The 24,910-nt window shown below is 33.7% G+C and overlaps 1 protein-coding gene across 2 annotated transcripts in view; it reads left to right on the top strand.

Annotated features, from left to right (window-relative positions):
* Positions 1–20,098, top strand: part of LOC128989578 (protein dopey-1 homolog) — a 92,795-nt gene extending 72,697 nt beyond the window's left edge. For both annotated transcript variants that reach the window (XM_054411500.1, XM_054411493.1), the window contains 12 exons: positions 503–628; positions 1,351–1,590; positions 2,241–2,364; positions 4,867–5,094; positions 11,246–11,417; positions 12,194–12,405; positions 12,918–13,070; positions 13,584–13,779; positions 15,202–15,213; positions 16,672–16,839; positions 17,529–17,634; positions 18,042–20,098. In XM_054411500.1, coding sequence (XP_054267475.1) covers positions 503–628; positions 1,351–1,590; positions 2,241–2,364; positions 4,867–5,094; positions 11,246–11,417; positions 12,194–12,405; positions 12,918–13,070; positions 13,584–13,779; positions 15,202–15,213; positions 16,672–16,839; positions 17,529–17,634; positions 18,042–18,224 — 1,920 coding nt within the window. In that variant the 3' untranslated portion in view covers positions 18,225–20,098. The remainder of the gene's footprint in view (positions 1–502; positions 629–1,350; positions 1,591–2,240; positions 2,365–4,866; positions 5,095–11,245; positions 11,418–12,193; positions 12,406–12,917; positions 13,071–13,583; positions 13,780–15,201; positions 15,214–16,671; positions 16,840–17,528; positions 17,635–18,041) is intronic.
* The last annotated feature ends 4,812 nt before the right edge of the window (positions 20,099–24,910 follow it).

Here is a 24,910-nt window from a genome sequence, read left to right as displayed (position 1 = left end):
TGGTTATCTGCAACGGCTCTCCCCCCTTAATTCCGGGGTTCTAAACCTAAGGGGGGTGTCAAACCCCTTAACTGAGTTTCTACTGCATAGGTTGGGTTTGTTTGAAAAAAATCTATGGTTCTATAAAAAATAAACACCTTCTGTCTAAAATCAAAGGGCAGTTAGTTTAAAGAACCTCTGGAAGATTTTGGAATGACAAAATAATGTGATAGGTTTTTTTAACACAACCCAAATTACAAAAGTACCTGGAGAAACAAGCTAATAAGCTGGTAGCTCTGTACCTTTTACTTCACTGCCAATCCGCTTAAATGCATTGATAGATTGTTACCTACACGGTTTGGTGTTATAGAGAATTTATTTTAAATAAGGCCCAACATGGTGTGTTTGCAAGCTTTAATACTGTGCATTGTAGGCTTACGTTTTTGTTTTCTCTAGATCCCAGTTTTTTTTTTTTATTTCAACTCTACAATTAGCAGTATGTTATCAATGAGTGCTGATGTAGGTGATGTCTCCGGCCAGTGAAGGTCAGCAAGTGTTGGTTCAGCTGCTGAGTGCCATCAAAGCCATGCCGATAGACACCCTAGTGCAGACGCTACACCAGGTGGTCAAACAGCCTGCCATGAACCAGGTAACTGTATATAATCACTTGATATACACTCTCATTGTGACAAAGAGGGTATATTACATTGTCATATCTGTTTAAATTTACTCAAAATCTACTCATAATATATTGCATGGGGATGTAAATTTTTGTTTTGTTTGATTTTATACACAGCAAATTGTGTTTAATGTCTTCTTTAATGTCTCTGTCACTGATATGACACTCGATCAAAACATTTATTAATTGTAAGTAAAAATAGGCGAGGGATAAAACAAGACTCTTCTGTATATTCAAAAAATTTTAAATTTTACAATAATTTGCCAAAAAGGTACAAGACTTTCATGAAAATTGTTTTAAAAGTAAGGTTATATATTTTCCCATGTAGGCCTACAATTTTTTTTTTCAATGTTTATAACACTGCAACATGGACTGTTGCTGATTTTGATTTGTTTCTTTGTATATACTGTTCCTACTATAAATTAAGAAAATGAAACTGTGTCCAGATTGGTGTAATCGCTGAAGTGCTAATGTATTTATATTTATAGAAATATTTTTTGGGCAAATAATGACTTCTGAGTTTTATAAAAAGTTGAATTATGTGTAAGATTATGGGAGACGAACAAATTTTCAAGAAACAATATAGTAACCCTAGGTTCTTAACTTTATAGTTTGTTTTACCACTTTGAGGATGTGTAAAGTAATTCTTATTAGCTGCGAGTTTAGGCCCTAACTATTCAATGTGTTGACAGCAAACCGCCATGAGTGTGGAGGTGTCGGCTCTCGAGCTGTTCCACCACTACTTACAGCTGGTGGCAGGGGTGAGTCTAGCGGAGAGCTGGGGTTCGCTGCTGTCACTGCTGAGAGAGGGGCCGTCACTGTCTGCCCCCGCACAGTTCCTGCTGGTGGGCGTGCTCAGTCAGTTTGTGCACCGCTGCCCCCCACTGCAGGACAAAAAGGACCACCGCGACCTACAGGACATCACTGCCAAGGTATAATACAGGTGTAATATAACTCCTTCTTTTAAAAATTGAGTTATATTGAAATTAAGTTTGAACTATTAAAATCTTAAATAAGCCATGCATTTCATGGTTAAATCAAACTAATATGGGCTGATTCTAATTCACTTCTCAAAGTTTTTGATGTAGGGTGTTCTCCAGAGATAAATAAATATTCAAGAAATTGAACACTAAAATCTTTATTTTAAAAACTTGAACCGACAAACTGAAAAAATGTCATTCCGAAGATCAGTATATCTTAAGATGGTAAAATAAGAATGATTAGAAACAGGCCTAAACATCCTCTTCACAATATTTTCATAACCTTCCTTAATTACGCAAACTTTTCTAACAACTTCGGCAACCGCTGTAACATTCTAAGTAACCGTCCTAAAAAATGCCGAAAGTATTAAAAATCCCCCCCCCCTCAAAAAAAGCTGATACAAATTTACCAAATTTGTTGTTTGAACACCCTTATTTAAAATTATGTTGCACGCACAGAAAATTATTTTAAATATGTTAATATTAAATATTAACATAACATGTCAATTGTTATATAAATATAACAAATATGTGACAAAATTTTTAAAATTATTGAAATAGTTTGTAGTAACTGAGTAAAGATGAAACATATGATTTTGCAGCTGGTGGAGTCGTGTTCGCAAATCGCCGGTGCTAATCTGGAACAAACGACGTGGTTGAGGAGGAACTTGGCCGTGAAAGAGGAGGAAATCCCACAACCTCCCTCGCCTGAGTGTGCTGATAAATGTAAGTTGTAACTCCAACAATACAAACATTAACTCATGTTATGCCATTGTACCTCTTTGTATCTCTTTGTTGTCTTATGATTTTTTAACAGGAACTTAATTGATGGTTGGATTATTTTTCAGTAGTACAAAGTGTAACTGACATTAAAAATTATCAAAATTTATAATAACGATCCCTCTTACTAGAAGAATCTTAGCATAAAATGCATGTTTCTCCACCAATAATCCACGTTGTAAGACAGTGCTTATCTCCAAAAAAAAAACCAAAAAAAAAACACATGTTCTTTTACTGAGTTAGGTAAAAATTTGAGATGGGATAAATTCTTGGATAAAAGTTGCTTAAATAATTGATTCAGACATTTGTTTTGCAAGAAAACAAGTTTTCCATTTCAATAAAATATGCTTGAAGTGTCTGTGTGAAAGTGTTACTTGTGTACCTGTTGTGTAATGTAATTGCTTATTAATACAAGGGTTGTATGTAAATTAAGGTCTCCATTTAGCTCTTGTCGCAGCCAAGCATGCTAGATCAAATCCAAGACCAACTTTGTATTCCTTACTTTACATCCACTAATATTCTAGCTACCTCGGGTATTGGACGATGAGTGTCGTCACAATATTTGAAAACGCTGTGAAAGAAAATTGACCCTCGAGGAAATTTAAGACCACCTACGATTTCCACCCTTTGCACACATTTTCTACATCCAAATACACGACTCCATTCACGTCAACTAGTGATCGACTTATGTGTGGCTTACAGCTGAAACCACCGGGAACCAAGTCACAAACTGTAATTGGCAATCTGTAATTGGCAGGTGCTTCAATTTCACTAAACGTTTACGAATACTGTGATGAGAGTAATCGTTTATAGTTGAGAATGGGCAGGAACAGTAGTGGATGAAGCAAAATACACTACGTTGGTCTCAGATTTGATATAGCTTGGTATGCTGGGACAGGAGCTGGATGAAGACTTCATGGACAACACTCAGAGAAGTTTAACTGTTGGATTAATATAAATTGAATAGCTTTATTACCATTTCTAATCAATTTAACAACTTACAATGACAATAACACTAACTGTATAAATTTTCTACTCTTCAAAATTTTGGATTTTTATTTATCGATCAAAGTAAGTAATCATAAGTAATAATTTTGGATAATTTATTTATATATTACATTTTTGTCCTTGGGAAAGTGTATATTTAATTTTTAATAGAATGGGGAGACAAAATAGAAAACCTCCAGTTTATTTGGTTTTGTTGCATAAATCTTTTAACTTCCAAATTCAAGAATTTTTATTTTTATTTAGATTCTTAAAATTAGGCCTCCTACAAATTTGTTTGGTTATAATGTGAAGATAAATAAATAGTTCTTTATATTTTTAAACTTTGCATGTTTAAATTTTTTTGGAATCATTCGATTATTTTTACACATTTTCTAACTAAAGAGAATATGACATCCATTCTCATTGTTCTTTTTTGTAGCTTTGATGTTGCTTTATGTTATATTTTTAGAATATACAATTTAAATAGTTAAAATTTCTTTAGAATTCATTTCAGCCTTTATCAAGCTTTTAATGCTATTTTACATCACAGCGTAATATTTAACATGAAATGAAATTACCTGACTACATTAGAGTGAAATGTAACTCTCTCGTTACCCTTAATCAATACAAGGCAAATAATGGTTGAATCCACTTGTCCAGTTTGGAAAAATATTTAATAAACTATCCAATCAATAAAATTGTTGATATTAAAGTGACATGGAATCCCACTTTCGCATGACTTTTTTTCTCCGAGTGAGCATGTAGGGGCCAAAAAAGCATGACTACCGTTCCATTCATTGTCAATAACAGTTTTTGTCACTGTTAATCTTTGTTGCATGATTCCAGATGTCAAGTGTTTACCGTCTCTAATTTACAATGCAGATTTTTCTACTTTAACTTTAAATCTACTTTAAATAGCCTTGAAATATTTTCACAGATGAAATATTGGTTGTTGCCCGTTTGTATAATGCACAATCGCTTTCGCTTTGCCTTGTGTAAATCTATATGAAAAAGCTTAAACTGCACTATTCTGTAATTTCACCATTTGAACCTGTGTAATCTGTAACCATTAGCACATTGTATGGTGTTATTTGAACATTCTTCCTGTATTGTAAGTATTTCTTTTATTTCAGAGATATTTTTTACAAGTGGTTTAATTAAATAAAAATGATTAAAAATCTATCTAAAAAATCAACCATACACCCAAAGGAGTTCAGAAAATTTTCAAATTGAGCATCCAATGTCCCAAACAAGATTTTAAATCACCTCGACAAAAGTCTGTGAAAATATTTGTTTATATTTACAAGACCAATTTTGTAGTATCTGTGTACTACTTGTTTTAGTGATATAGATAATCGTTAAAAATACTCTAGATAGATTAGGTGTTAGAGTAGTTTTCGCTTCAGTGGGTTGAAAGTGCTCTCAAGCGGCACATTTACCTTTCCGTTATTATCCATTTAGATGAAGAAATAGAATCAGAACCAGTGGTTAACGGCATAGACAACCTTACCTCTTACGATGTCTCGCTCTCGCCGGCTAAGAAGAATAAGTCCAAATCGAAACTGAAACGAGTGACGAAAAAGATCCGGCAGGACGCTGAAAAGCTGCAAATCCGAGCACTACATCAATGGTTTTCTCGCTCATTTGTGCATGAGGGAAATTTCCCTGTAGACACGGAAAGTTTACGAAGTAAGTATAGTCGTGAGGGAGCGGGGCATGAATGCTGCTTGCTTGGGCTTCATATCACACTGTTGTACATACTCACTGCCTGCCTTTTCTTCACATCCGCCATATTGGATCTCTCGCGAAAAAACTACTCATAGATGTTTTTTTTTCATGTTTTTGTATTTACCAAATTTATCTTCACAGAATTAAAGTTGTAGTCATTATCATTTTCTATATACATGTACATTTATTTCATCGTCCCCCTCTCAATCATAGTGAAATAACCTCATAATAGTTGTTTATATAGTTGGAGCTACCTGAAAAACTATACATATCCTGAAATAACCTCTTTTACTATAACATTTCAAATTATAACTACTTTTTTTAAATTATAATATATTTGGGTTCTCTTAAAATATCTTTTTTGTTACTGTTTTTTCCCCCGAATTGACTCTGTCTAACTCGGTAAAATCAAATAAAATAACCAAAAACTCTGAAAGTGCATAGGAGTATAATTTTTAAATCTTGACAACAACAAAACAATGTGATTTCTTATTACATTTTCAAACCTGTATTATTAGGAGAGGCATGGGAAAAAAATTAGTTATACATTGAAGTCTTCCAAAGTTTACCCTCAATAACAAAGCAGTTTCAATTTCTCGGTGAATGTTTGCATTTAGATACAAGTTTCACAAAACACTCTACATGTGTTATTTACGGCCCTGCAAGCAACCCTAGGGTCAAACTACAAATTCGTTAATAAAATAGTTACAAATTGCTTTTGCCATTGGAATCTAGTGCTACTTGCGGACAGTTTTATTATTAAGATCAGGACATGAGTCATAAATATCAAACAACCGGAGCGTTAGCCTTAAACCAGTCAATACCATAACCATGAATTTGTTGGGAAAAGGTAAGTCATTTATTTTCTTTAAAAGTTTAAACTTAAATTTTAATTGCCAATGTTTTTCAGAGAAATATGAGGAAAATATACTATGTTACTTTCTCAGTTTAAATTTTTGACCCCTTTTCCTCGTAACCCTTAAATGCAGGACCTTTTTGGTTCACATAATACAGAGTTTGTGGGACTGTACTGTTTTTTTTTTTTTTTTTTTTTTTTTTTAAAAAAGAGGTTGGCGGCCTCTTTTAACCTTGCATTTGCCCGTCCACATAGACTAAGCGCCCGTGCGTGGATCGTTTACAGCAAAGCAAGGAGTGAGCCGGTACAGTACAAAGGTGAACTGTACTGATAAAATGTTATCGGCAGTGACCAGGATCCGAACCCACGACATCGCTGCCTTGGGCCCGAAGTCCGCGACGCTACCGACTGAGCCACCGACTCACTAAACTGTATTGGTGACTCACTGTATTGGTTATCTTGGTTTTTGCTTATTTCTAGTCTAGTAGTTCTGTAAATACAAATCTTTGTTGAAAATAGTATCCCACTGAGTTGTATTTAAATGTTTTATCACCTACACCAGAGTCCCAATGTCCACCCAAAGCCATCTAGTCCAAATGTCCGGATTATCTGACCCATCCCTTGAGGTAAAAAGGTTACGGGATTTAAACTAAAAAAAACTATGTATTCTGAAACACTAACCAAGATATCCAGTTGACCGGGAACCAAGAATTGTAGTGTAGGTGAATTTCAATGACCCTTGAAAAGTCTTAAAATCCAACGTGCATTTTTTACAGTCTGAGAAATGTTTAATAACTGCCAATATCCAATACTTTGAATTTAAGGCATTCTGTTGGTTCTTTATTAAGCTCGTCATGAAATAAGAAGAACACAATCGCATGAGATGATCATAGTTGAGGTGATCGAAAAGGGTAAATCACAGATGTTTCTGCCATTGCAGACGATCATGATGTCGACGTGCTTATGGGTAATAATGTTGTTGCCGTGATTGCAATAGCAGTATGACCATTTACCCTCATAAAAGTGCTGTGTTTAATTTTTAAAAGAAATTTTACTGCATTTACGGCCCATGTGAACAATTTGTAAAGGTTTTTTTTATAATTTTTGGTGCACCACCACCTCCCTCCCATTACATGTGCTATGTGGCATGGGGGCTTGCTGTGCACGATTCATCCCCCCCCCCCAGGTGTTCTGTCCCCCTCACCTCATCATGTTAGATGTAGATAAATGGGAATAGTTGTAGCAAATATAACACGTGATTAGCAGTGCTTTAGACACACCAAATAGAAATCCCGTTTTATATTGCTTTTGATTGGTTAGCATTTCATCGGCCCAAACTTGTTTTAAATTATATTAGCAATGTTAAACTCTGTAGACATGTACTAGTTTACCTTATTGTATTTATATGAATCCAATCATACCGTAAACGGAGGTAAGTTATTTAGGTTCAATTCTGTCTACTAAGTCTTTGGAACAGAAAATACCAAGGATATGTTAAAAGTCAGGTGGAGAAAGGATGCCATTTATATTTGAGGTAACTTTATAACTGATAAATATAGGTTGTTTATATTTTTGTAGGTTGGTTTTGTGTTATTATAAAGACAGGCTTTGTTACTAAAATGATTAAGTTACATTGTTTCCTTCTTTTCAAAACTTCATTACTTGTTGGAGTATTTTTCTTGTTAGTTTCTGGAAGGGATTTTGCATTATATAAAATTCAAGTTTTGCTGTCATGTCAATGGATTTAAAATGTAATATGTGAAGGATCTCATATAGTATTGACAAATATTTTATATAAAAAGGAAGGAATTTGTTTTTGTTTTTTTCTTGTGGTGTGTATTTATAAGAATCCCAATATTTGTGAAAAAAATTTTTCCCATTTCAACAGGGTCTAGGTTTATTTTTTATATCAAAGGGCTGGCTTCTACTAATGCTTATGTTTTAACAGGTTTATGTACGATTACAAATTAAATTTCATATTGTCTCAGATTTTTATGTAACAATCTATTATGTAGAGAAAAAGCTGCTATTTAAATAATATTTTGTGTATTTATTTGTTAGCCCTTCATTTGAATTAATTGAATCAATTCTGTATTCACTTTTTAACTTTGTCAAAAAAGATTTTGTTCACATTTTTGTGAATGATTTTTAAACTTAAGATATTAGCTTCTTCTCTACCAAAACCATTCTCTTAAATGTAATCCTTCTATTTCTCATTCATCTAACTAATGTAAATCTCTGATTTATTTCCTAAAAACATTTATTATTATATGTTTTATAATTATTTGTGGTAATGGTCTTTATGATTTATAATGTATTTGATCAGTTCCTATATTTTTTATAATCTTTCCTTGATGAATTTATCTGTTAAAATGTGTAAGTTTGATTTGAATGTCCTATTTTAATTTCATCTAGCCTACTCAAAATTTGTGCTGGAATAAAAAAAAATAGTAATAATTGGTTTTGAATTTTGAGACACCATTTCCATATTTTCATTCATTCATTCATTTGTGAATTTGTTATATGTGTATTTTATAACGGTTTCAACGTAAGCTATCGAAAAAAAATGATCATGCATGTTGTTTTTAAAATTATTTTTACAATCATTTTGGTGTTTTACTTAAGCTTGTTCACAAATTTGTCTTTATTAATTTTCAAAATCCATCTTTACTTTACTTTACATTTAATACTAAAATCCTAATACAGGGTGATTTGTACTCAGTGTGACAAAATTTTTTTGATGTAAGTACAAAGTAAATGAAGTGTGATGATGCATATCAAATGTTCCAAGTCTCAAAATTAGCATCCCGAAAAATTATTTTATGTTTTTCAAAAATAACCATGCTTTTAAACTTAATACAGCGATTTCTCAATTACCTGTATATGGATTTGAGTAGATAATGTCATTTTCGTGTTCTACATAAAATTTTGAACAAGAATAATACAAAATGACAGAGGATCAGTTGTAAAAACTCCATTGTAAATAGATTCAAAGATAAAAATTAAAATGTTTGATAAAAAGTTAAAAAAACAATGGTCTATTGCATTTTTCACACCCTGTATACAAGAAAGTGTCGGAATATGTTAAAAACTGCGCCATTTTATAAGCTTTCCAACCATAACCTACGTTATTGAGGTTTAGATATTTTTTTGTTTGTAAGAGTGGTTTGAATACCAGAAAACAGGGAACTTTTTACTGTTTTTACTGTTCAAGCTGAATCAAAAATACAACTTTTGCTTAATACATGCCGACTTTCTATGTTTTAAATGTTAAATACACCATGCTTTGCAGTCTTCAAACCATTAAAGCGTACATAAGCAGACATAAACCTCAATAGTGTAGCATATCGTTGGAAAGCTTATAAAATGGCGCAGTTTTTAACATATTCCGACACTTTCTTGTATACAGGGTGTGAAAAATGCAATAGACCATTGTTTTTTAAAATCTTTATCAAACATCTGAATTTTTATCTTTGAATCTATTTACAATGGAGTTTATACGACTGATCCTCCGTCATTTTCTATTATTCTTGTTCAAATTTTATGTAGAACACGAAAATGACATTATCTACTCAAATCCATATACAGGTAATTGAGAAATCGCTGTATTAAGTTTAAAAACATGGTTATTTTTGAAAAACATAAAATAATTTTTTGGGACGCTAATTTTGAGACTTGGAACATTTGATATGCATCATCACACTTCATTTACTTTGTACTTACGCCAAAAAAATTTTGTCACACTGAGTACAAATCACCCTGTATAGTTTTGTTGAATTGCTAGATTAGATTATTATCCATTTTTTTATAAAATCCATTGTAAAAAAACTTAAACTTGTTCATTACAAAGTGAAAAGTGTTGCTGTGTTATACCAAATTGTTTCGATTATAAAATAAATACATAAATACGAGGGTAGTTTATAAGTAAGAGCAGTTTGCGTATAGCTTCTGAGTTCGCATGTACAACGCAGCGAGTCTCCCCTCCACTTACTAGAATCATTTGTGAACAGACCGGCGCTATTTGCAGCTCTGTAGCTGACAGTACATTTTGCTGTGTGTCTAGAAATTTTTTTAAATTATTTAATATTCTCTGCCGCATGTGAGATAAGGTCAGTTATTTGTTTTATGACTGCAAAAAATATATCAGCTGCAGACATTTTTATCTATAGATGACTACATTTTATGGCCCTAATGCAATGATAGAGGGTTAAGTTCAGAAACAAGTTAAGGAGTTTTAAAATGGAAGCGAAAAAGCTCATTTTAGAATTGTGTTTTGGTGGGTACCCAGACTTCTCACAGAAAACTACAAAGGAAAAAGGTCTTCATGGCCTTTTTACACTCCCTTAACCCATTTCCACACTTAACCCTCACTCATTGCAATAGGGCCACAACCTTCAGTGCTGGTGATGAATGACGGCATCTGATATGTCTCTTGTGGTTGAAAAACATATCACTGATTTTATCTCGCATGCAGGGGGATTGAATGATTTTAAAAAAATTCACACACATCAAAAGCGTATTTGTCACCTACAGAGCTGCAAATGGCGCCGTTCTGTTCATAAATGATGCCAGTAAGCGGTAAGGAGTCTCGTTGCGGTATACACAAAAACTAAGAAACTGTAGGCACAAACAGCCTTTAAAAACAACCCTTGTATCTTGAAATGTAGTGATCATTTATTTTAAATAAATTAAACAATCCACTATGTATTTAAATAACTTCTTTGTTTGAAACTGTACAATTTGTAATTTAATCACAAAAGAAGGAATGTTTGCACGACTAACTTACCAAAAAAGAGTTTCTAGGTAGTTGAAAGAACACCCAAAGTTCACAATACAAATAATTTGATATTTCCCCCCTACAAGTGGACTTCTTCAGGAGTAGTTACAAAACTTCCTGGAACTCTTTTTTTGGATAATCTTAGGGGTGTATCCACTCTCCTTCCTCCTTAATTTATTCTTAATGAAGTGATTTTTTTTCTCCAAAAACTAATCTATAACATTGCATTCATTTATGAAAGATTACATTACTAACGTTTATATTCACACTAAACACGGCCAAAAAATAGGTTGTTTTGTGGCTTTAGACAAATCGGGATGTTTGAGTATTTCTAATTCGATCATAGCAATGAAAACTAGACGGAATATTCCATTTTTTTACTGATCAACTTTCAATACTTTAATAACTTTAATGCTACTTTTAAATGTTTGATGATTTGATTTGTGTAATCAGAGTATTAATTATTAAATGTTTTACAGACAGTCCGGGCACAACATCAGTGGCCCAATACAGTGTGACCGCTCTAACCGTGTTGGCGCAAATGTTGGCACCATTGCTAGATGTTACGTACGGCAGCCAGGAGAAGGAGAGGGTGGTAGCACTGCTTACCGCACTCATGTACAACGTCACACCTTACCTTAAAAACCACACGTATGTATATTAAGTGGATGTTATTATTGATGGATTATGTTTCATATTTTTACCTAACTAACCCATTCTCCAACCAAAAGAATGAATCATTTCTAAAAAGGTTATTTTTCTTCAATTATTGATTAATACCTAAATGAAGTACTGAGTATCAAGAACAAAGGTTTTAATTCCACACACATTTCTTGAGTGCTGTTATTTTTTAGCGATTTAGTTTTTAATATATTACACTAACAAAATAATCTTCTCCTTTTTCTTATGTCTCAAGACTTTACGCAGTTGCCAATGGGCCTTGAAAGAATGCAGCCCCACCAGCCAAAACAATCCTGTCGTAATACTTGTACTTGTCAAATATAGAAGTACACTATGTACCACACAAGAAACCTCTGCGTAACAGTAGTCTAAACCATGAGATATTTTTTGGCTGATCCCTGAAAAAGTTTGTTTAAGTGTGATAACATGGCATGGTTTTAGAATCAATATACACCCAAGTAGATATATTTCCTTATAGACTCTTTGATGATATATCAATTGTCTGGGTAACCGAGTGGTTATAGTGCTTATAAATCTGAATGTCGCTGGTTAAATTCCAAGCGAGATTGTTACAAGACCCAGATGAGATGCTATTTCTCATTGGGCTATATACCCTAAAATGACTTATCCTTCTCAGTGCACCATGAATTTGTACTCTAAACTATTAAGTAGCCAATTTAATAAAACCTCTTATTAATAAAGATTCTAATTTTTGGATCTTAATTTAATCTACCTATATGTTGCAGGCAGAGGAATGCGGCCAGTTTCTATGCATGTTCTCAGCTGGTGGCTAGCCTGTCAGGGTTCCAGTACACTCGCAAGGCTTGGCGCAAGGATGTGATGGATCTGCTGCTAGATCCGGCGCTGTTCCAGATGGAGACACGGACTCTGGCATACTGGCGCACCATCGTGGACAACCTGATGAGTCAGGACACAGCGACCTTCCGCGACCTCATGAGTAAGTCTACATCACAGTCAAACCTGTGCACAATAAACCCATGGTCACTTGTAAGCCTGGCCCTCTGTTAAAAAACAGTCAAACCTTAATATGGTGAATCTCAATAGTTGGTATGAATCGTGTCAATTAGAGTTGCGAGCGCACATGCACACAAGAGGCCTTTTCCTCTATCGGTGCTTTTGTTATTTTATTAAGTAATTTAAACAATGAATTGTTATTTGATTAAATGAATACCACTAGCGTCTAGTGGTGTGAATCTCAGTGCTGTTTGGAGCCTTTCCCTCATTCCTCCTACATACGATCCTGAAAACTTTTCTTTCTTATCAGTGTCTTTTGAGACTTCAGCTGAGATGAATTACAAAAATTGCTTGAACATTAAGTGCCGTTACTGCAAGAATAGGATGTGAGTTTGTGGATTTTATTATTCAGAGATCAAATTGGTGAGTTACAAAGTTAAAATCTTTTATCATCTCTTAAAACATTGCTCTGTTTTAACACTCTTGTTCTGTTAGGCAGGGTATCGATGAGCCAAGGTAACTCGTTGAGTCTGTTCTCTTCCCGAGAGCAAGAGTACGAGCAGAGAGCTCAGCTGCTGAAGCGACTCGCCTTCGTCATTCTGTGTAGTGAGAAAGACCAGTTCCACAAACACACGCCTGACATACAAGGTACGTCTTTACCCTAATCCAATGGGTAGTTTGGGAATTTTCATTCATGCATCTTCTTTGTCAAAGTTCATACAAAAAAATCATAAAAGAGGTTAGGTTTTGATTTTTAAGAATGGTGAATGGGTTTTTATGTCCTTAGGAATGGACAAGACCTGAAATTTCGGGAAACTTGAAAAAAATATATTTCTGATCTTTGGACGGGATGAAATTTGATTCAAAATTTTGCTGGGCGCTGGATTTGTTCCTAATGTCAGCAATTTGCAATTGCGAGTGACAAAGATTATGCCTCCATGATCGCAGGAGATATTAACAATTGAGCCGCCAAGGCACGTAATGATGATGTCTATAGTTTCTTTGCTGTATAGGAAGAAAAATTGCGTCCTGTAAATCGGGGAGGACTAAAAGTGCAATCTTGTCCATCTATCAAATAAGAAAGACAGCGTTAAGTGGCAAGTCGCTCATTTGCTGAAGAATCTTCTTAGTTTATCATCATTGTCTCATTGTCTGTTACAGAGAGACTTGCGGAGAGTCTACGTCTGCCACAGGTGGTGCCAGGTGTTCAGTCCCAGGTGTTCCTCTGTTTCCGTGTGTTGTTGTTGAGAATGTCACCTCACCATGTAACCTCTCTGTGGCCCATCATCGTCTCGGAGGTGGTGCAAGTTATGCTTCATATGGAACACGATCTGTCCACCGACACCGAAGAGTTCAGGTTTGTTCATTTTCCAGTTTTGTTTTACGAATTTGACAATGTGTGATTTGCTTGCATTGAACATTTTGTTTGAAACTCATATGCTTGTAAAATAAAAAAGGAATTATGTAAAACTGGATTTTACATTTTTGCCATAAGGTTGAAAATGAATTTGTTAACCAAGAGAGATTATGAGCAATATTTTTTACTCCGATATAAATATTGTATGTTAATTTGACATTTAGACCTCTTGGAAATAACACCTCATTAATTTGTTTCTACCTTAAAGTTCCATCGACTATGGAGTGATATTCTTGTTCAGTGACTGCTAGGAAGCTGTGGTGAGTTATTGTCAGTTCCGTGTGTAGTAAAAAGTTTTAAACATCATATTTGAGCATTCATATAAAACGATTGGAGCAACACCAACCGCATTAGCTAGTGTGAAGATTGGTTAAAAAACAAAACTTAAACCTACAGTAACTTACGAGATATGAACGGTGCCACATATTTTAAAAGTGAAAAAAAAATGTTTGCTTCATTGTGATGGCACTCTCCAGAAAATTTTTGTGTTTGCCACCTGCCCGTTAGTGCCATTGTTTACAGAAAATAGTTACAATTTAAGGTTTGGAAAAACTTTTCTGGGGTTTTCAAAAGTCAGTTGCTTGTTTTTATAGAAAAATGTTATCCTAAACAATCATTTTTCCATTCTTTTTCAATGTGCCGTCACTCAGTTTTTAGTTTTTATGAATTAAAATCCAAAATGAACCTAAGCTAATCAGAGCAAATCAAAACTGAGTTAAAATATCGATCATTATCTTGACTATCTTGACGAAAATAAAACTTGACCAAAAATTACAATGTGTGTCATCCCCCTTAAAACTTCTTAGATAAATTTATTTTTTGCCTTTCAATTGGCTACTTTATTTGTACAGTTTGTTTTAGATTAATAAAAGGTTTGGTCATTGAGTTGGCAAACAATGTCTGGTTTGTTTTTGAAAATAAGGTCAATAGACTATTATTATGTGTTGCAACTTTTCTTCTGAAAGTTTGGTTTTCCAGTTCCACGACTGTTATAAAATCTAAACGATACATTTTTCTTAATTGCTCCTTTAGACCTACAATTCAAGTCTGAATCGAATTTCAGTTTGTAGCATTGAACCTATGGTGACGCTGCAACTAATTTTAACTTAAAATTTAAACTGTGCTTTTAGGGATGCCTCATGCTCTCCCGTTCTTTGTTTGGCTAGCACAACTTGATTTCACAAAACTTTAAGTCACAAATGATTACTTACTCAATTTAAATTCATCAAAACTAATTTCTGAAGTTAGGAGCTGCAATGTATAATATAAGTATAATTTACTGTTTGTATGTTTTACTGTGTGTGCTTGGCTAACCTGGGTTTTGTTTGTTTGTTTTTGCTTCTGATGCGGTGGCGGTGCCAGGAGAAACAACAGGTATTTGATTTAGTTTCAAATTAGAATAAAGTAACAATCTTAGCTGTGTATTTAAATGGATGGCAATGGATAACAGTATGCAAAAATACTTTAAGCCAAAGCTTGCTCAAACGGATTGAAATATGTAATATCAGCTGTAGTGATGGTCAAGACCAGAAATTTCGAATCTCAAAACCTAAACGCGAAACTTTTTTACTAAGCTGGTTACAAAGGTCAAAGTTACAAAAAATACACAGTTGTTGTGAAACTGAATTGTACCAGTTATAGTATTTAAGATACCTTTTGAAGTTCAGGATAAAATTCACTTGTTTCATTACTGTTAATGGTGATGTTTGCTCTGTTGCTACCAGCTTGTTTGGAAACAGTGTTAAAAACAATAACAATGGCACAAAAAAATGTCAGCAGTTTCAAAAATAAAACTGCCAAAATCTTCAATTTTGAAACTTTTGGATCTCGAAACTTGGTGATCGAATCTCGAAACCGAAACTTTTCCTAAGTTTTGATGGTTTTGAGATTTGAGATTCGGATTTGACACATCACTAATCAGCTAGACTAAATAAATATATACACCAGATTCTTGCTGATTGGATGTAAACGGGACTGACCACTCTTTGGATTAGCTGTTAATATAGGAAATTGCTAAAAAATAAGAAAATGTAATTTTGTGACTTTAATTGGCCATCAATTGTGACAACATCATGATCGTCTCCCACCATCTCGGAAACATTGTCATAATTCTTGTGGAGACGCTGTCATTGTCTTCTGTGATCACGGACATTCATGATTATCTATCGTAACTGATGCAACAGTGGTGATGATAACCTGTGATCCTATTCTTCACACGACGGCCTTAAAAGAGAACCGATAGAATTTGTTAACGAATCCTCATGCTACTGTAATATATTCTTCCATACCAAATTCACTTGTAGACACATTGTAGTATTTTAGAACTAGAACACATAGATTTGTTTTAATTTAAACATAAGTGTTCTTTATTCCACAGCAGAGTTTCAGATTTGGGGGACTCAGGTGTATTTAACTCATTCTGATATTTATAATTTGTCAAGCATTCCCCTCCAACTATTTGATAAAATAAAATAATAGGACAATACAGTATTACTGTAACTTACCTACTAGTATAACTAGTAGCTTATCACATCTTAATTTATAAGATAGTTAAATCACTTTATAAAACAACAAATCCAATACTTGAGGAGTCTGTGGGATGGAATAGTAAATGTTATCTAATAATATTTTCCAGATACTAATTTTAGAACCATTTATTGCCGATGGTTTTGATTCGTTGTGCAAAATTGGCTATTGACACAAAACATATTGTTTAGGTTGAACATCACTCATGTTATAAAAGTTAGTAAAATAACAAAATACGACGTTTAGCATGTAACTCTCAACTTTGCTGTGAGCTGCAAGTGTGAATTGATTGGTTGTTGTTTGCAGTTCGCACATCCGTCTGTTGTCTGCGCTGGACTTGTCATGGGTAGTGAACAGCAACAACGGTCTCCACGCTAACGGACATCCCCATTGGCTACAGCTGCAACTGGCCGCGGCCAAACTGTTGTATCTGGCCGTACATCTGCCCGCAGACACATTGCCACAGTTCCAGATGTAAGTGTTCGTAGTTCTCAGAAACATAACAATCTTGATTTTGTTATCTTTGTTTAACCAAAAATTATTTCATCAGATGTAGGTTAAGTTTTTATACATATAAAACAGCTCAATGGCTGAAAAATGTTAATTGAAAAAGGTTTATTCTCCTTCTTTTAAAGCCTATCCTTAGGAGCCCAAGGGGCAGAGCCCTCAGTGAGCTAAAAACTTTTACGCCACTCTACACTGTTTTAACGAACTTCCCACGCAAGGATTTAGTCCAAAAAACAGGTGTTTGCTGCCAGCTTAATCAAATGGGGTTTCATTACTTACTACTGTACTGTAATGAGTTTTTACCGGACACCAACCAGCTCATTATATTGTATTTGTACATTTACATTGTATTGTATTTTACATTGTATTTGGCAATGAGTGGTTATAAACAAAAACATAACCTCTAGTTATGAGTAGTGATTTTTAGTTCTTTTAGTTGGTGGTAATATTTAAGGATTTGTACAGATTTAGTGGTATGGCGTAAACTATCGTACGTAACTTGTCCAAAATGTGTTTACCGGACTCGTATGGTAATCCCGTGCGAGACGAAGTCGAGTCAGAACGATCACAGTAAACACTTATTTTCAGGACTAGTAACGTAATATACTAATGTATTAGGTTATTAAGTAACATGCTTAAGTCTAAACCTTTTCCAGGTACCGGTGGGCGTTTGTCAGCCCAAAGTGTAGCACATCTTCGTCTCAAGTCAATGCAGATTTTGTACCTCACGTCACAAGAATAGCAAGGCTAATGGATGTCAAGGTATAATCTGCAATTACAACTAATATCCTCATAGTCTCATTTTGTTGTTGAATTATAAATAGACAAAAAGTTTTGGGCTATCCTTAAAGCTACAAGTAACGTGGTACAACTAACATGAGCGTGAATTACAATATTGAAATGAAAAATGTTAAATATTTCATACATTTAAAGCACAACTAAAGAATTTTATGTTTCTTTTATTTTGGTTAAATATGGACATATCAAGTTGAAATACATGTAGGATAAAAGAAATAATTAATAGAGAAATAAAAATATATTTCAAGGTCAATGGGTTGGATAGAAACAACAAAATCACTGAATAATCTATGGAGTTCAGTGAGTTTCAGTGAGTTGAGTGAAGTTTTGGAGTTCTATAGCAGTGTTCTACATCCCAATGTCTGTGACAGTTTGGAGGTGCACCAGAGAAGCTGCCGTCTCCACTGCTACCTCCGGGTAGTTCTATACGAGCTCTCAGCGACCTTCATCCGTTCTTCACCGTCATGAGCAGCGGACACTTCACTCCCCTGTCCCTCGCAGAGCTAGAGACCGACATAGAACAAGACTTCTTAGAGCCGATGCCTCCACGGTAACTCCTCGGAACATTGTAATTGTAAACTTCTGTATAAATGTATATTGTACAAACGGGATTTTAGAGCTTCTTAGGGCATTTTTAATTGATTGATTTCTATTGTACATAATATACTATATTGTTATTCGAAAATCTATTTACCATTTAATTTATCAGATAATGGGACTCTACAAGTCATTATTGATGTTATTGTTGACTATGAATTTATTTTATTGTTGGAATTTACCATTTGAATATTAAATATTGTGTTGTAATTTATCTGTCATTGTTTTATCGAGATCGTCTTTACTTTATGTTGATGTATCATGTAAATAATGTTTCGATCAATTTGTAATATTTTTTGGATAAAGTTAGGTATTGTCTAAACATTGAAGTATTTTATTTGATTGACAACAAAAGTGAGCTACCAAGTTTGTGCTGGTGCTAGTTATTTTACTTGTTCAAAATTGTTTTTGCTTTTAAAATGTGCACATAATTCTGTACTACAATATTATGTACTTTAGTATGACCAAATTAATTTTGTTACAACTACACTCTACGAGTCCTGCGGAAGTAATTTAAACACATTAAAGTTTTATGAGTTCTTGTAAAATAACCTACATCTCTTGCACCGATAGATCCAAAATTCTAAACCGCTAGACTTACACAAATCATATGATAATTTTTACCTCAATTAGTACTGTATTTTATTTACATTATATTTTATAAATTTTACCTCAGATGACAAATCGGTTGTTAAAAGTTGGAACGGTGTTAAGTGAGTTTAAAAACTGTTTATAAATTAATGCAATTTAAATATATGAGCCGAGTGGGCATCATGTTGAATTTCTTTTACACATTGACATTAATGACGTAAAGACTTAACTAATTTATGAAAATAATAAAATAATCAACTTTAGCAATATACATGTAGCTCATAGGGTGGTATAAATAATGTATGTATAGTTTCAAACAAATTATTTTTGTTCTCATAGAATCATAGTTTTGTAATATACAAAAATATGGATTTCTAAAGTTGATTTATAAAATAACTTATAATTAAGGTTACAAATTTTTCGAACAAAGTTTGTGCCTTAAGTATTGTGGTAATAAACGTTCAAAAATTGTCTGGAACTTGGACAAAATTGTGTATTGAGTTTAAATGAAAATTGTCATTCTTAATTGACATTTCAAGTGAGTATTGTGAGATTTTTAAATTTATTATTTATACTACTTAAGGTACTTTTTTGTAGCAGAAACCTTTAGAAAATAGAATAAAAAATAATACCTTAAGTTTAATTTTGTATCATAAACCTAGCAGTGTTTTCAGTGTCCCTAACCTAGAATCAAAATAATAGATCCTTTATAACTTCAGAGAGTATTTAAAAGTATTGCATTTAGTAAAAGTTTAGTAAAATTATAGCGTTTTATTGTTGATGATTAATATTTACAGGATTCTTCTAATGAAACTTAGTAAATAGTTTTATTTTTTGTGCTGTTTATTTACCATTGCTTTGTTAATTAATTCGAGTTTGAGATTTAAATATTTTTGATTGTGATTATGGTTGGTGCTCTTACTTAGTTAGGTCAATTTATTTATTGTATTTTGAATCAAACATTCCATATTATGAGTGCTTTCTTAGGTGTGTCTACAACTGGACATTTGTTTTGGTTCTCTACCATTTCCAAAGCAGACGTCCAACATTGCAGTATATTTTCTTAGAGCCTATTTCACGTAGCTACCTTCCAGCTGCTTTAGGTTGTTAGACTGTTAAGTTTTTAGAAAAGTTTATATTTTTTACCACAATGTGATATGATGTATATGATGGAAGGGTCAATGATAATCTTGTTTCTAAGTGTTGTCTATTAAATACAGTCGATAAGTTTACTTTACAATTCACTATGTTTTATTTCCTTGCTATGTTTTGTAGTTTACTTTGGGATAAGTTTCTCAGGAAGTAGTAGAAACCATTCACTTTCATTAGTGAAAGTAGACTTGTCATCCTACTGTAAAAGTGTTTTCATCATGGAAAACAGCCATTTTTAGTCCTCTTAATCATTAGCAAAATCATTGTTTTCGAGTAACTTCAAATAGGGAACAAAAAAAAAAACATATGGTAATTTTTTCGGTTCGCTAACCTCAAAATATGTTAAGTACATTATGAAAAACGCTGCTAATCACATCATATTTTAAGCTGTGTTTGTTAACAACAGAAATGTAAACATGGATGACAACTTTTTATAACCTCAAATTATGTGGTCTAATTTTGTAACAATTATAAGGTTATTTCCACAGTATGATGAAAATAGTTGTTCATCCCACGAAGTGAAAGTGTCTTTTTGATACATAATCGTATTTCCAAGCTCGGCTACACCTCGTTTGTAAAACACAATTGCGTACCAAAAAGGGCAACTTTTACTCTTAGTGATGAAAACTATTTACTGGGTCAAAAACCTCCATTACATTGTTAGGAGAAATGAATGTTTGAATGTATTGTTTATAATGTGTTTTTCATGTCGGCTATGTTTGAGTACGCTGATGTTGACAAAATATTTCTTTTTTATTTTAGGGAGGATTTTAAGACTTTTCAATTTTAAATGACATACAAAGAAAAATAATAGTTTTCCATCCCATTGTTTGGATTCATAGCTCCCCGCCCCTTGGAACCGCCACTGACCCTAACTTACACAACACACTCCAAATCGAAGTTTTTTTTTGCTGGACCCTGTGGTAAAATATTTTGGATACAACCTCATTCTAGGCTCTACCAATGTCTTATTCTGAAAACCATTGAACTTAATATAATTTTGCTTAGCGAGTTTTACCATGTATATTATGAACTATTTTTATTCAAGGCATACATTTTATTATATTCTTGATAGTTTATTTATTACTGCCTTAAATTTATTTATATCCCTTTTTATTTTAACCTTTTTTTACATTTTTATAGTACAGTATACAGACTTCATTTATTCATGTTTAAGTTGTAATCTTGACAAAAAACTTTCTGCCTGAACATACAATATTGGCATTGTTTGAAAGAGGTATCCCTTTGTGTTCCTGTGATTAAGAAGTATCAGTGTAGAATGATCCAGAACCAAATATTATGCAGTTTTCCCAAAATATTGTGAGTACAGTAGTTTTCACAACATAAATGTTTTACAATCCACAGCGAGACATGTATTTCTTTTGTTTGTCTTGACTAGCAAATTATGTAACTACAGTGATAAGACAAGCAAGGTCTGTTGTCCTTCAGCTTTTGGCATACTAATCACACATTCTGTCTTCAATTCTCTGCCCTTGCAGATAGGGAAGTGTGTGAGTCCTCAAATAATTTTCCTTTATTGTTAAATGAACATAACGGCTTCAAGCATTTGTTACACTTTACCTGTACATATTGAGTGCCAAGAAACAGGGTCTGACTATCTTGCAATTTTAAGCAAAAAGTAGAGTGTTCAAAAATTTATTAATTGACAGTTACTACAATTATGTTTTGATTTTGCTGTGTTCTTATGATGATCTTGATCTACCTTTACAACTGATCTTTACATCCTGATCTACCTTACAAAACTAAAAGTCACATACAAATTATTTTAGTTTTTCTGTAAGATCCAAAATGTTGATGTAGGCCTAATTTAATTTTTGATGAACCACTAGTAATTTTATAGTTTTGATATTCCTGATTCAATGAAAAAAAAATGTGATGTGTTCAACCAATGGCAACCCGCTGTAGAGGCTATAGCCTCCCATTGTACCCTGGAAAAATGTACCTAACAATGTAAGGTTTTTGACCCAGTTCTAACAGGAGGAGGTTAACTGCTCCCCTTTGGCCGTGAGGCCATGGTGCGAAATGTTTGCCTTGACTGTACTCTTTCTTACTTACCTGACCTAATACTGACGTGCTTTGTGAAACCAAAGTATGAATCACTACCGTAGCGTTTATATGAGGGTGCACTCATGTTTTCAGAGGTCAACTACTAGGTATGAGGGTTAGGTTAGGAATACCAATGTATCTTCAGCCGATGTAATTGGATCTTCAGCTTTTGAGCAAAAACCAAATTTACAACACACTATATGTTATTTCCGTAGTGGTACAATTTAAGAGATGTTAAATTTTTTTCAAGAAGGAGCAATTTACATACAGCCATTCTAACAATGGCTTAAAAAATACCAAACATTGCAGGGGATGACCCCTGGAACCCCCTTTTTTTCTTAGGAGGCGTGGAACACAACACCCCCTGTCTGTAGAGAAATAATGCTGGGCGTAGCACAAGCTAAATTTACATTCATGTCATCGACCACAGAGTTGCAGTCAGTACAATGGGGAAAATATTTTGATAAGAGGTAAGAGATTTTACTTTTATGTGCAATGTCAAGAAAATCAAAAGTTATCTTAGTGAATGTAATGTGTTTACAAATACCCATCATAACCTCTCCCAATGTACCAATGTAAGTGTTTTTTTTTAATATCCCTGTCAAAAAATTAGTTACTTTGTAATAGAATGATTGTGCATCTACCTCTACTAACTGTAATTGAATTTGTAGCTTGAAAGAAAGTCAGCATTCATCTTCTAAAGTTGGGTTTTTTTTAAGTTGATTCCCAGACGATTAGCAGAAAAAGTTGGTCTTTTCTTTACATAGCTTAATCAGCTCTTAAATCCAACCCCAACCCCGCCTCATCTGAGTTCTGAAATCGAGTTAGCCAACCAGGTGATTGTTTGCTGTATGGCTCATTGTCTGAATTTTAGCCCCGTAGTTAGATGGGTTGCTCATACCCAAATCGATGCCAAATAAATCAGCATTACAATATCCAATCTTTTACTATTGTTGTTGAATTGAATTAAGGCATTGTTTCTGCCGACAAACAAACCTCAATCAAGACAAGACCCAAGTCTTATGGGAAAGGATTGATTCTCCTGTTAGGTTCTCCCAGCCAGAATTGTGACTATCATGCAAGTTTCTTTGGTGCCTGCATTATAGTTAAAAGTCCCTGCTGGATTCGGTAGCTAGGAAAACCCCCCAGGTTGGTGTGCAGTTTTCTATGGTGGTTTGATGTTTCTTTTGGAGGTACTTAAGAACTAGGAGGTACTGCAAGTTGGGGACGGACAAGATTGTTCTAAATTTTCCAATGCCTTTACCACAGATATTAGTGCTGGACCAGCAGAGCTCTATTACTCCATGTACACTTATGGGCAAGATAAGAGTTATCTATTAACCTCAATAATCAGGTCACTGTGTCCATTTTGTACTTTAGGATCTATATTTAGAAATGTGCTACAAATATCTGAGAACTCTTTTTTCCTGTCGGTGAGTACAATACTCTATTAAACCTACATTGTCCTTTTGTCAGGTCATTGAATGTACATCAATAAGAGCCTCATGAATAAAGATCATTTTGACTTTTGACTTGAGTTTAAAATACCAAATGTGTGCACAGAGAGCCTTTTAATTGTTAGAATAATACCTTTGAATATTATTAGAACTAGACATACCATCCCCACCAACGGTTATAACTTTTGAACCATAATTTTACAGCATTTAGGGTTGTACCATTTTATATACAATTAAAAGCAATAATAAATCGTCATTAAAATGGTTTGAGCCGTTTTTGAGAAATTCAATTTATTTTATTTTATGAGTTTTATTGCCAATAAAAATCAAAATTTCAGAAAGATTATAAAAAAACTCCTGTATAAAGGCCTACCATGTTTTTGTACCCACTTTCCAAATTTCACCAAAATCAACATCGCACCACAGGTGTAGTGTGTAGCTTTGTACACATTCCCACGCACACACATTACTTCGAAAACACACATTTTTTGGGTTCAGGGGGACCCATGACCATATTTCCACCCAAAACTCATACATGTTGATTAAAACAATACTTTCGGCATATATAGCCATGTATATACTATGCATAGGGGGAAAAGTAAATAGTTATTGGTGTAACTAGTGTGCGAAGTGGCACTTTACTGCACAAGAGAGAAATGTTTAAGCTTGAGCGGCAGGTGAGTATTTTAACAAATATTTTAGACCGGAGCGAACTCTGACTGGCTCTGGCTCATTCAACGGTGTTCATTTTTAATAAAAATTGGCAACAGGTGGCCCATATAGCCAAGTAGACTGATATCTACTCCAGTATCAAAAAGTCAAGGAGTACAGTATAACAATCACAATTTAATGATGATAAATTGTCAGTTATTCCAAGTCTATTACCATCAACCCCTTTATTTTTAAGGGGGCTTAGTAAATTCTGTGTCAACGTAAAGGCGTAGTTTCTTTTTCTCTTTTTTTTCTTAAGTTAGACACTGTTAAAAGAAATTCTGTGTAAATATCTGAAAAGTATTTGCTGGTAAATATTACAAGTATCAGAAAACGGGTTATATTTTTGGTGTGTTCACAATTAGTTACTGTACTTTCAATCATCAATTTTAAACTTGTCTTTGTAACTGCCAAACCACCTACTTCTCAAAGCCTCTGAAAGAGGCAAAATATCAAGTCTATTTTGTATATAGGTAGTTATATATTTTTTTTTTACTTTGACTTGGCTGCAAACTTTCCTCAGGTGATTTAGCTGTGTCGTGTCCTCTCCATCCTATATGATTTTTTTAATCCAAGCTAAATGCTTTTTCCTAAAAACAATGACTCTTTTATTATTATTGTTAAAATCATGGCCATATTGGTCATATTGGTCAGAGTAAAAACAC

The sequence above is a fragment of the Macrosteles quadrilineatus genome, unplaced genomic scaffold, assembly GCF_028750875.1.
Source record: "Macrosteles quadrilineatus isolate MER2022 unplaced genomic scaffold, UCM_ALF_1.0 Scaffold_1__1_contigs__length_201487025, whole genome shotgun sequence".
NCBI classification, from domain to species: Eukaryota; Metazoa; Arthropoda; class Insecta; order Hemiptera; family Cicadellidae; genus Macrosteles; species Macrosteles quadrilineatus.
This window is presented reverse-complemented; position numbering and strand designations above follow the sequence as displayed.